The sequence below is a fragment of the Alosa sapidissima genome, chromosome 7 (assembly GCF_018492685.1).
Source record: "Alosa sapidissima isolate fAloSap1 chromosome 7, fAloSap1.pri, whole genome shotgun sequence".
In the NCBI taxonomy this organism is placed as follows: domain Eukaryota; kingdom Metazoa; phylum Chordata; class Actinopteri; order Clupeiformes; family Clupeidae; genus Alosa; species Alosa sapidissima.
In genome coordinates this window covers 28998885-29012133 of record NC_055963.1, presented here as the reverse complement: position 1 = coordinate 29012133, position 13249 = coordinate 28998885, and the positions used below count along the sequence as shown (strand labels likewise).

Below are 13249 nucleotides of genomic sequence, written 5' to 3'. Positions count from 1 at the left end.
CCGATGGCTTTGGAGGTGGTGGGGGGGGGGGGGGGGGGGGGGGGGGGTGCAGGGAGGGCTGCCCACCATATTTACCCTGCCGGAGAGAGGCCGTCAAGCCCACCTGACAACACAGTTTACCCAGCAGCGGCCCCAACACATCCTTTCACCCTCCCCTCCATTCCTCCCTCACTCCCCCCCCTCCCTCCCCCGCTCCCTTCTTTTCTCACCGCTGTCGTGAGATGCTCATCGAAGCCTACGTCCCTGCCTCTGTAATACAGCCTGCCCAGGGGAGAAGCCTTCAGCACCCATACTCATCTTAAGCAGAAAAGAAAGGAGAAAGGGACAAGAAAAGAAAGACAGAGAGGGAGAGAAAGAGAGAAAGAACACAGGAGAGAGGTAGAGAGAGAGGTAGAGCAGAGAACTTTCTCTCTCTGCCTCACTTCTTCCTCTTTGTATTTTTTTTTTTTTGCGCGTTCTGTTTTGAACTTTCTGAAGTACTGTTTAAGCATTGGCAGAGCACCGGCAGAGACATATGAATATGCAGAGTGCCATATGGCGACTCTAGCACTGGGACTAGACTAGGTGTGTCCAGGGGGTAGAACGCTTGTCGATGGAGCCCTCTTCTCTCCTTCTCAGATTAGCACAGCAATAATGTGCAAAGAAAACCACCTTTTTTCCCCATCGTACCTCGTGTTTCTCTGTCACTCTCACCCTTTACTTCACCCATGCATCACACACAGCACAGAGCTGGTGTCGAGTTAGTGTGTGTAATCCACTGCTTTCAACTGGAAAAGAGAGGTGGAATAGAAACAGAGCAGAGAGAGAGAGAGAGCGAGAGAGAGAGAGCTATAGCTGGCAAGGCCCATGCTGCCGTTGTATTTTTGGTGTTCAGATGCTGGTCTTGACACCACCGTGATTAAAAGTGATATTTCTGACACATTAGGATGCGCACGGGAAGTAACCTTCTCTAAAGCGCTCATTATTAGATGCATGGCAGACCTGAATATTTATAAAATCGCTGTTAATAATTAATAACGGCAATCTGCTACAGTAATTCAGCAGATTTGCACTTCAACAGAGTATCCGTTTTCACTTTAAAATAATAATAAGGGGAATGCTAATGCCTCTGCAATCTAACCTGTGCAAGTCTAGAGTCAAGGCATGCTGTTAGTTTGCCATTTAAGGGTATTTTTATTGCTGCATTTAAGCTGTATGTATCACTTGTGTTGTCTGTTTAAAAACACTATTTTTTTTCAGTCTTTGTAATCAAAATGGTGTCACTCTTCTAGATCACGAGCATCTATCAGCTTGCAGTCAACAATTGTGCAACACAGTCTTGTTTGTCGCTTCCTTTTGAGGGTATGTCACCTCTATAAAAAACCAGGAAACAAACTCTTTTGGTGTAGAATATACATGTAGCAGTTGTGGTTTTATCAAAAGCAAATTCTTTGTTTGAGTCAGCCAGCAACACTTCCTTTTGTGTTTGTCGGACCAAAATAGCACGTACTTTCTGTAAAGTACCTCTCTTTTTTCGCCAGCTTCACTCAAACAGCCCTTGTTTCAAAGAAGGCAGCTCTCACTCAGTCACAAGTCAGCCATTTAGATTCTCAAGCAGGAACAGAGAAGAAGAAATGTATCAGGGTCTGAAATAAAAAATGAAAAAATAAATGTGCTTTATAGATAAAGCCACTAATACAAAATAGACTTCTGTTTTTCTGTCAGATACATGATGTTTGTGGGTGCATTCAGTTGAGAAGATATGGGTAGTGTTCGTGTTTAGTGCATGTGCTTGTATGTGTGCATCTGCGTTGATTCAGACAGTGCTGAGTGACAGAACTGAGTTTGGCAGAAGTGAGATGACCCATAGCTCACAGCATGAGGAGGCTGTGAGAGGGGCCTGCAGAGACCCTGCTTTATAAGGGAGGGATGCCCTGTGCTCACTTTCCTGTCTCATACACACACATACTCACATACACTCATGCATACTGTACCTACACACACATAGTCACACACACACACACACACACACACACACACATGCACAGCGCCTCCTGCCAACTACAGTAGCTTAGCAGCTGACCAGTTGACTGGGTCTCCTGTATCCTCTTAACTGCAAAGCTTCACACTGCTGAAACAACCACACCTATAGCTCAGGCTGTGGCAGTCTGTCCTATAATGCATAAATTCTATACAGCTCAAACAACAATATAGTGAGGGGAAGAATCCTGCATACGACAGGCTTGCGTGTACGAGCAAAATTGTGAGAGGTTTTTTTTTTTCTTTTTGCAAAAGGGCAAGTAGAGGTCTTATAGAATCTTTAGGCCTGGTCTCTACCTGTAGCGAGAGACATTTAGGGGACACCTGCGAGCCATTGCTGTGCACATAAAACAGAGAGAGGGAGAGAGAGAGAAGGAGGGAGAGAGAGAGAGAGGAGGGAGGGAAAAATGGGGAAGTCTGTGAAGCAGAGCAAATGTTTTAATGGCGGTCTGGGATCGATGTTGTCAGCACAGCGTCCTGTCTGGAAATGTTTTTTTTTCTTTCTTTCTTTCCCCCCTAATGTCACCTCTTCCTGTCATTTGAAGGGTGCAAGGATCTGCAGTGAACAATGAAAAAAAGCTGAGCAGAATTTGAGGAAATTGCTTTAAAAACATTGAATGCTCACAAGCCCTGTTGTATCTGAGAAAGAAATTTAAGAAGTAACCTTGGAAATCAATTAAGCATTCCCTGGGAGCTCAGGCTGTTTCCAAGGATAGGCCAACTCCTCTGTTTTCTCTCTCTCCCTCTCCCTCACTCTCTCATCCTCTCCATCTCCCCCTCTCTCTTTCTCTCACTCTCATTCTTTCCCTCTCTTCCTCACGCCCTCTTTTACTTAGACATTTTGCCTGTCAAACAAACATCCTCTTAAACAAGGCGCTTTGTCGGCCCCGGCTCTTTTATATATTTATTTTTCGCTGCAAAGTGCCTTATAGGCTGTCAACATGTCTTAAGAGTCTTGTTAAAGAAATGCCACAACTCATCTCGCTTTAATGTAAATCATATGCTGATGAAAGGGGGACATGTCCAAACATCTAAACAGCCAAGCTTTTTAGGTTTCACATTGAGGTTATCCGAGAGGGCTTTTGTGATGATTGACATTATCTGGCCTGACAGAGCTTCATAGCAAGGTTAAGCTAATGCTCACAAGCCCACTGGCCACAGAAAAGTGCCCCCTCCCTTTCTCATTGCTTCCTGTTTAGGCGTGTGGTGTCTGAGTTCAGGGGGGTGGGGGGGCATGCGGTAAGGGGGGTTGAGGAAGTGAGTGTCTAGTGGTGTGGGGGGGTTGGTGTGGTTGCCGTGGCAGCACTGTCCGGCATGAGGGGACAGGTGGAGTGTGTGTTGTCGTTAAGCGACGGCTCATCGAGTTGTAGTGTCCGCATGCGCGTGCACACACACACACACACACACACACACACACACACACACACACACACACACAGGCCACCCCAAGGAGAAGCAGTGAGGCTTGCTCGGTAACTGTGGAGCTGTAAAATTAAACACACGCCCCCCCACCACCAACACCCCCACCCCACCTCTCTCAGCTAATGACCCAGAGTGCCAGGAGCCAGTCTCCTGGGTCCCCCTCCTGACCTACGTGTGCCCGTCACTGTGGACAGACAGGGCCCATCAAGCACCTCCTCCTCTTCTTCCTCCTCCTCCTCCTCCTCCTCCTCTTCCTCCTCCTCCTCCTCCTCCTCCTCCTCCTCCTCCTCTTCTTCCTCCTCCTCCCTCCTCATCTTCCTCCTCCTCTTCCTCCTCCTCCTCCTCCTCTTCTTCCTCCTCCTCCTCTTCCTCCTCCTCCTCCATCCATCCTCTCTTTCCTCGTGCACCTCCACAGGGTTCCCAGGAAGTAAAACACAGCTCGAGCTCGAGGTCCCAGAGAGAGAGGAGCTTTTTGCCATCAGCCTCCCCACACACACACACACACACACACACACACACACACACACAGACACACACACACAGAGCTCCCCTCAGTCAGACACTGCCTAGCTCAGTGTGTGCCACCAGCACGGAGGCTGCAGGATTGCTCTCTCTCGCTCTCTCTCTCTCTCTCTCTCTCTCCTCTCTCTCTCTCTCTCTCTCTCTCTCTCTCTCTCTCTCTCTCTCTCTCTCTATTTCTTTCTTTCTTTCTGTTTCTCTCTTCTCTCTTCTGCGCGCTCTCTCTCTTTCTCACTCCCTCGTGTCTTGTTTGTGGCAGCCCCGTCATTAACCCTTTGCGCTCTGCCAACACGGATCTGCAACCGATCCCCTCTGGCTGCTGCCAGGCAGGGTGCCCCCTGCCGTGCCCGCCCTGTGCCAACACTGCCAGCCCACTCATGAGCATCCCCCGCCTCTCTCTCTCTCTCTCTCTCTCTCTCTCTCTCTCTCTCTCTCTCTCTCTCTCTCTCTCTCTCTTTCTCTCTCTCTCTCAGTCTCTCTCTCTATCAGTTTGCCTTTCTACTTACAAATTTGTGACTGGCTGTGTACTGTAGCATTCGACAATTGGCATCCTAAGGTGGACGCAAGCACAAATACGGACGCTCCGTGGGCTTTTAAAGAGTCCGACCCTGACCAACAGGGTCAGGCAGAGGAGAGAAAGAAGGAGCCGCCTTGTTTGCTCATCAACTCACATAAGGAACGACAAAAAAGCTTCGTCAGGGGCAAACCGGTGTGAAAGTTGGGTTTGCAGAGGTTCTCCGCCTGTCACAGTGCCTCTCGTCACACACGACGACTGTGGGTGGAAAATCATAATTGCTTGCAGTAAACAACAAAAAACCCACACTCACATACACACACACACAAACACACACATGCACACACGCACGCTTACCCACATGCTACATAAACACTTGTGTGCTGCGGACAGACAGACCACCTTGTCAAACTGCACACATACACAAATCAATGAATTTCCTCTCCCTTAAAATACACATTGTATGTATGTTTATGGTCCATTGTCCTAGCCCTGTGCACATGTTTGTGTGTGTGTGTGTGTGTGTGTGTGTGTGTGTGTGTGTGTGTGTGTGTGTGTGTGTGTTTGCGGCAGTATGGCAGCACTGTTTCACTTGGCTGAAGGCCTCTCTCTGTCTGATTATGGCCGGAGGAGGCTGCCGTGAAGTCAGAGTGGGTCCCTCAAGGTCGACCCAAAGACAGCACGCAAGCGTGCAAGGTCACCTCTGCCACTAAAAGCAATAAGTGCTTTATTGATAGAAAAGAAGCACACAGAGACAGCAAGCAAGCAGATGTTCTAGCAGCTGATTAATAATAAAACAGATTTGCGAGTGTGTGTGTGTGTGTGTGTGTGGTGTGTGTGTGTGTGTGTATGTGTGTGTGTGTGTGTGTGTGTGTGTGTGTGTGTGCTTGTGTCAATGGGTACAGAATGTGTTGGATTTTCGTCAGTATCCTGTCATGGGTGTGTTTTGAAGGGGTGGGTGGAGAAAATAATATGTAAAGGTGTATTGGGTGTGTGTGTTTTGTGTTGCAAAAATGTTTTGTGATATTTTGAGCGTAATTGTTTTGCTGTGATGCATTTCCTCCGAGTAAAAGATTGATCTTCACAATGGAATGTAAAAAATCCATTTGACTCCATCAGATGAAAAAAAAAAGAACAGAGAGTGATCGAGGGTGTGTGTGTGTGTATGTGTGTGCGTGTGTGTGCGTGCATGTGGGGATGGAATGTGTGGCATTGTCCCAGGAACACCCTTCTGAAAAGTTCACACATTCCTGTTGCTTTTTTTCTTCTCTTTTGCGGGTAATATCTGACTGCTACCTTCGGTTGGTCACTTAGTGCTCTTCACTCTGACCATCCTTTAAAGAACATGAAGGGTGCTCTGCTGACAGAGATTACATTTCTCACTTTTCAGATGTAGTAGTAGTTTTTTTTTTTTATTCTGTAAGAACAGATTGTTCCTTGAGCCAGATGAACCCAACAGGGTAATTTAACTGTGATTTTACCCTCATTAACTTTCATTTGACACAGCCCTCCCTCTCCACGTCCACCCTCCATAAAAATGTTCAAAATCCTGGTAGAGCTTCTCTGAGTCGAGTGAGGCCAGTGTTCCCAAATCGCACCCCTATTCCAGGCTAAAGCCCTGCGCTAAACCTGCTCGCCCAGAAGACTGCTGGGGAAATTCCACCCTTCTGCCTGATGCCCCCCTCCAGTCACTGAGGCTCTTCTTAATTCCCCCTCGGTGCGTCTCTCTCCCACTTCACACACACACACGCACGCACACGCACACACACGCACACACACACACACACACACACACACACACACACACACACACACACACACACATCCCTCCCTCCTCTTCCTCTTCCACCTCCTCCCTGCTCATCTCTTCATCACCCCACTCGTCTCCCCCAACAACATAAACTTCTCCTCCTGACTTTTCCCCCAGCCAGAACAAAAAGGGAAAAAAGAAAATGGTAGGAGGAACGCAAGGGGGGGGGGGGGGGGGGGTGGGACCTGGCTTTTTGGCAGTGGCATTGTTTTTAATCATCAGAACCTAGAAATTATTATTATCACTTCTGACGCGGCAATTAAAGTCTCAGGTCAGGAGCGGCGGCGGGCTGTGATCAGCGGCAGAGCCGAGAAGTTTTAATTAGACGATCAGAACCATTAATGCACAAAAAAAAGGTGTGCGCTGGGAAATTAACGCCAACGTCTTAATCAGGGTTAGCGACTCCGAAGAGGAGTCAAGTGAACAGAGAGCAAAAAACAAATCATTTCCGCACCACTGGGACAAAACTCAATTAAATATGCATGCAGAAAATGGAAATTTTTTAGCATGGGCAGAACCCGACGGAGGGAGGGTGGGGTGGGGAGGAGAAGAGAGAGAGAGAGAGAGAGAGAGAGAGAGGGAGGGAGGGAGGGAAAAAGAAGAGAAATACCGCAAAGTCTGGCGGCAGGGTCGTGGACCTGCTTATTGTTATTCTTGTGTAATAAAAATGAAGGAGGGGGCCAGTTTGCCAGGGTCTGGGGCTTCGGTGGCGTATTTGTCCATCCGTCGTCTTCCGCTCGGCTTCTCTGTGGCTGCAGCTTGGGCCTGCCGCAGAGAGCAGAAGGGGGTGTGTGTGGGGGGAGTGCTGTCTTCCTGCAAGCAGTAAATTAAAAGGCTAAAGACAGAACAGGGGGTGTGTATGAGTTGTGTGTGTGGAAGGGTGAGGAGTGTTAAAGGATAGGTCTATGATTTGGTGTGCTCCTAGATGGATTATGTTTTTGTATGTGGCCACTCTATCAGTGTTTAAGAGTGGGGCTTTAAACCAGTGCTTGTCAGTTGAACATTTCGGCGCTAGTGCGCATGAGCAACTGACAGAAAGTGCCGGCTCACTCACGTCGGCCCCTATATTCGCTGCACTTTACTCTGTATGTGGGGAAATATGCACAGAAGGTGGGGGGAAGTTTTTCTCTCTTTTCTCTCCCTCTGTCATATTCCCCCTTTCTTCTCTTTCACTCTCTCTCTCTCTCTTTCTCTCTCTGGATGAAGCAGGAGCTGGCTGATCCTATAAGTGAATCTCCCGAAGCTTTAAAATCTTGTAGCTGCACTATTTCTCAAGACACAGAGCTCACAAAAGAATCTCACAAACAGCAAGCCCATTAAATGATGAAAAACTCTCCGGAGCTGTGTTTTTCTCACCGGCCTGCATAATATGAACATTAGCTCCTGAAATTATGATGGTTGGTTCTGTCAGTTGAGACAATTGACACTGTTTTTTTATATATATATAAAAATGACAAACTTTAACACATAAAATCTGAAATTTGCTGTAATCTACAAGGAATTGCAAAGCAAAAACACCCAGTCATGGTATGGTTTCTAGAACAGTCTGTGGGTGTGAGCTTAGACCCGAGCATGGTGCCAGGTGATGAGGCTGTGGGATATTTCTGTATACATGTTCCTGTGGGTTATATATATACATGTTCCTCTGAAAGCCCAGTTTGTCCCTCAGCTTGTCTGTGTGCTAACCTGCGTTCTGTCTCGGGGGGCGTGGGGGGGGTGGGGGGCGTGGGGGGGGGGGTGGATAGAGAAAAAGAGAGGAGAAAAGGGGTGCAGGACACGCCAATCTAAGCAGTCATTAACAGCCCCCCCCCCCCCCCCATCACCACCTCCTCCTCCTCCTCCTCCAGCACCAGTGGCAGCGTGATTGCAGTCTGCGCACGTTCAGGCAAATAATGCACTTCCAACAGCATTATTAGGATTTGAAACACCACTTGATTGGGCATGATATCATTCTGGCGCATAAACAGAAGCTCAGAGTTAAACAACAAGACACAGAGGATTTCAAGAGCTCTAAGAGAGGAGAGAGTTCACGGGAGCTTTTTCTTCATTTAGACCATTAGCTACGTTGCACTTATTTCATTCAGAGCCGAGGCAGGGACAGTAACATCTTTTATGTGCGTCTGAGAGAGAGCAGATAAAAGAGAACTCTTCTCTCTCTTCTCTCCTCTCTTTCTCTCTCTCTACCTCTCTCTCTCTCTTCTCTCATCTGTCTCTCTCTCTCTCTCTCTCTACCTCTCTCTCTCTGTCTCTCTGGCACTGCTGTGCTCCTGTTATTGTATTTGTTTGAAAGTGTTTGAAACATTTTGGTGCCTTTTGTGCCTGTTCTCATTCCCATATAAAGCCGGCGTTTTACAGCCGCCTCAGGTCTGCACAGTTTCCACAGAAAAATCTTGTCAGCCGCTGCAATAAACAGTGCCAGAAAAGCAAGTTCCATCTAGTCGCATCAGCATTTCAAAAGCCTGTGTCTTCTTTAAACTTTCCCCACTCAAATAAAGTAGACAACAGTCAGACCAGAAATAACCTTAAAACACACCTTCCAAACACACCCACCCATTTCGAAACAAATATCAGAAAGTCATGATATATGTAGCTTACTGTATGTCTATATGACTTTTGTTGCCTTGATATGTTTACATTTGATATATTTATTGACGATCCTATTTCACCTGGCTGCACATGTGTGCTGAGTGGCCAAGTCAGGACTCCCAAAGGAGCGTGCTGCTCTTTCATGTGTGTCCCCCCGCTGATTTTTATCACACCGTGTGCTATCATGCACGCATCACAGCGGGCGGTAAACAGCACCGTTGCTATAGCGATACTCCATTGTGAGCGGCCGCGGATGGAGCAGCTGAGCAGGGACAAGGGCCAGGGGCAGGGGACGGATGGACAGACAGATAAACGGACGGATGGAGGGACAGAGGGGTGTTGATAGAGGGGGGTGGCAGGTCTTTTTTTTTTCTTTATTTAAGGGGGATGGGGAGGTGGGGGTAAGTGAACTGTTCATTAATGGTCACCCGCGTTTATTTAACAGCGCGGCAAAATTTCGAGATATCTTCAAGATGTTTATTCGCTCGTTAAAACAAGCTCTCTCTCTCAGAGGCTCCCAGCGCCTGGGACTTCTTCTCTCTGTTACTCCCTCTTAGTGCATTAATGTGCATGCAGCGCTTCTGTCTAGCAATCACACCGCTATCCTCCTCGCAATCAGTGCATGTTGACCTGCTGGCAGTATAGAGGTTTTGTTTGCTAAAAATGCACATAAATACTTTTGTAATGGAAAGACACGGCTTCTCGGGGGGTCATTTCCTACAAGGAAAGGCAAGATTGCGATGCAAAGGAAACGGGTAGTTAAACCATGAAATACTGAGCACAGTAAACAGAGAAATGACCTCTGCCGGTACGCCCAAATGACCTCAATCTTCCTTCAGAGGTGTTCTGAAAAAATACTTCAAAATTTATGTCTTCCACTTCCTAATAGTTTTTCCAGCTGATTTTTTTTCACCCCCCCCCCCCACCCCCACCCCACCCTTGAATTGCTGTCCTCTACAGCATGACCTTTTTACCCCTCCTCACAATTGTCTTGCTCAAAAATGTACAGTTACGTTGCCTGTTTATCCCCACATCATCCGAGGAACCTGTGTAATGGCATGTCATTGTTTCGCTGAGGAAGTCCACTGTGTAAATACTGTAACTGAGAAAGCATGTGCAGGGAGCGTCGGGTGCATTGTATATGTGGCAAGGTTAGAGCTTGAGGTGAGCTATTTGTTCATATTGAAAGCTAATTTTACCGGAGCTGAGCAAGATGAACAAACAGGGCTGTAAAAAGTGTGTCACAGGAATCTTCCTACTGGTTTCAGATGAAGTCTTTTTTTTTGGAGGGGTTTTGTTATAGATATGTAGCCCTTTAACTTTTTATATCTAGGTTTTAAGGAGCGTACATGAGCTTGTTTTTATAAATAGATGTTACTGTAGGTGTCTGACTGTTTCCACATCTGATCTGATCTCTTGTTTGAGTAAGACAGTGGAAAACCAAGGGGTGTCTTCGACTGAAAACCTAACGAGTTGCACTCAAAAATAGCCTGGGTGGCCACGCAGAAATTCCACTAAACATCACACTGTGTGGAGACATACACTGATGCATGCACGTCCTCTCCCAGCTCCCAGACCTGTAAGCTTTTGTGGCCAAGCTAAGTCGGAGGGATCGAGACAGGATCAGAGAGAGGCCTGCAGAGCCTGTCCTCTCTCTAACTCTCTCTCTTTCTTTCTCTCTGTCTTTTTCTCTCTCTCTCTCTCTCTCTCTCTCTCTCTCTCTCTCTCTCTCCCTTAGCCGCGACACAAAGCGCAAAGGTACCACCGTTTTTTCTGCCCTAAAAAGGCATCTCTCTGGGCAGGAATGCCCGCGGGGTGGCAGCTGCACCGGGGGGTGGGGATGGGGGGGGTGGACTGAAGCCGGCAGACATGCCCTGAGGACGAGGACGGCCTAAAATAATGACAGAATAAATGAATCAGTCAGCACTCGACGGCACCCAATCGCCAACGCTTTTAAAAGCAATCGCGTACCCTTTACGAAGCACAGCGATGCCCCACACTTAAGGAGGATAAATTTAAACAGAGAGGTAAATGTTGCGGGTGGGACAGAGAGAGAGACAGAGAGAGAGAGAGAAAGAGAGGGAGAGAAGCTATACAGCAGGGCTTTGCCACCGTCATCAAGTATTAATGGCAGACTGAAGAGCCTACCTGCTGTGTTTTGGAGGACTGCCTGTCTGTGTTTAACCACAGCTCTGCTGCGATGCTGGCATGATAAGAAAGCACTGCAGCCCACTCCCGGCATCATCTGGGCACTGGGAGAGCTCAGGGAAACAAGAGGGGTGTCTGAGGGGAGAGAGAGAGAGAAGGAGAGAGAGAGAGAGACTTGCTGTAAGGAACAGATAATGGAATGGTCAGTAGCGAGCGTTAAGCTCTTGAAGCTGGACCACATAGTTCCATGGACGTGCTGATGGTAAGGGGCCGGTCCAAGAGAGATGTTATGTCTGTCCAGACGCTCATCCTTCTCAGCCCGTCGGACAGGCCTTCACCAGGCCTGTAGGCATCATGTATGAGTGAGTGGTTTCAGTACCCTCTCAGGCTAACTGGGCTACCAGCACAGGTCTTCATAGGCTGCCTACCACCATATCACGTGTGTGTGTGTGTGTATGTGTGTGTGTGTGCAAGAGTTCTTTTTTTAAGTCAAGTAGGCTTTTTACACCTCTACGAGCACAAATATATGACCATACCCTTTGCCCATACCCTCATGAAACACTCACAACCACCGCAGCCTCACTTTGGTAAGGAGCTGAAAGTGAAAACTCTTTTTTTCTGTAGAGAAGAGAGTGAAGTAGAGAGAGAGAGAGAGAGAGAGAGAGAGAGAGAGAGGCAAACAGAATGGCTCTTTAGAGCAGGAAGGAGATACAGCTGCGAGGCAGCATGGGCACTGGTGCTGTCCCTGTCTGTGGATGTGTATGCATGCGTATGTTTGTCTGCATGTGTGTGTGTGTGTGTGTGTGTGTGTGTGTGTGTGCGTGCGTGTGTGTATGTATGTGTGAGGTACGGCCGTGAGTACTCAGTCTCTGGAGCGTCTCTTCTCCTCTCCTCTCCTCTTTGGCCTGTCAGGGGGTAAGGCTAAGCAGAGCCCAGTCCTGGCAAGCCGCTCGTCTCTTTAGGTAAAGGAGAATATAACATTTCAGGCTGTTTTTATTCCAGCTGTCATGTAAAATGGATTAGATGTCCGTACAGGGCACACTGTGTGCGAGGTAGGGGGTCTGATTCTGATCTGGTTGTGGTTTCACTATTCAGTGTTCTCTTCTGTGTATGCGTGTGTGTAGTGTTTGTGTGTGTGTGTGTGTGTGTGTGTGTGTGTGGAAGGGGGGGGGGGGGGGGGGGGGGGGGGTTGAGTTTTTGTTGCTTTGAAACTCTAAGATGACTAAGCTGTCTATGACAGGTCTGACTAACAACACAACACACGCTTGAGGACTCCGTTCCTTCTGTTCTGGGATTTTTGTTTGTTAAACTTACTGTAACTAGTTGCCGTGTCAGACAATATCAACACATCTGGCTTTATTTTTGTTGTGATTCAGAATGGTTGAATATCATACTGTATGTGTTGAACGCATGATGCCAAATTTGATGTTGGAGTGTCACCTAACCTAACATTTCCATTTCTTTCTCTTTGTCTTCCTCTCTCTTCAGCTGAAAGGACTTTATGCACTGAAAAGACCTCAGGAAAACCCAACATGGCCGCCAAAAGGAAAGGTGGCCTAAAACTCAATGCTATCTGTGCCAAGCTGAGCCGGCAGGTGGTAACCGGTGAGTGCAGCTCCCAGAACGCAGACGGCGATGCGAGCCTAGCGGACAACAGCGAGCGCGGCAGCTCGCACTATGATGAGAGCGACCGGCCTGAAGTGGACCTCCTGCCCGAGGGCCTGACCCTGAACCAGAGCCTGGAGGAGGACCAGCGTCGACGAGAGGCCATCGAGAAGTGGGTGAACGGCGAATATGGTGACGAGTCGTTCGATGGCGGCAGCGGCAGTGCCGGGGGAGCCGAGGGGCCGCGGGGGGTCAGGGCCAACAATGGCGGTGAAGACGGACCTCCAGAGGGCGTGTACATGGTCCAGCCCAAGGGCTGCAGTGACGATGAGGACAATGGCGACGAGCCCGACGCCCTGCACGATGACGGCAGTTTCCACGATGACCGCGACTCAGAGGACGGTCCGCACAAGGAGGACAGCTATGCGTCCTCGGGCGAGGTGGTCAACCGCCAACCGCCATTCACCTCTCCAGGTATCCCTCCTCTCTTTCTCTCTCTCTCTCTCTCTCTCTCTCTCTCTTCCTCTCAAAAGACTTTAACCCTCATCTTTTGATAGCAGTCCACTCAGAACAAAGATATTTTTCTCTCTAACTCTGTTTAAAGTCCCTTAGTCCTTTGTGTTTTG

The 13249-nt window shown here is 48.2% G+C and overlaps 1 protein-coding gene across 13 annotated transcripts in view; it reads left to right on the top strand.

Annotated features, from left to right (window-relative positions):
• casz1 (castor zinc finger 1) overlaps window positions 1-13249 on the top strand; it is a 185011-nt gene that overhangs the window by 133231 nt on the left and 38531 nt on the right. For all 13 annotated transcript variants that reach the window (XM_042097010.1, XM_042097009.1, XM_042097008.1 and 10 more), the window contains one exon: window positions 12507-13097. In XM_042097010.1, the coding sequence (XP_041952944.1) occupies window positions 12507-13097 (591 nt within the window). The remainder of the gene's footprint in view (window positions 1-12506; window positions 13098-13249) is intronic.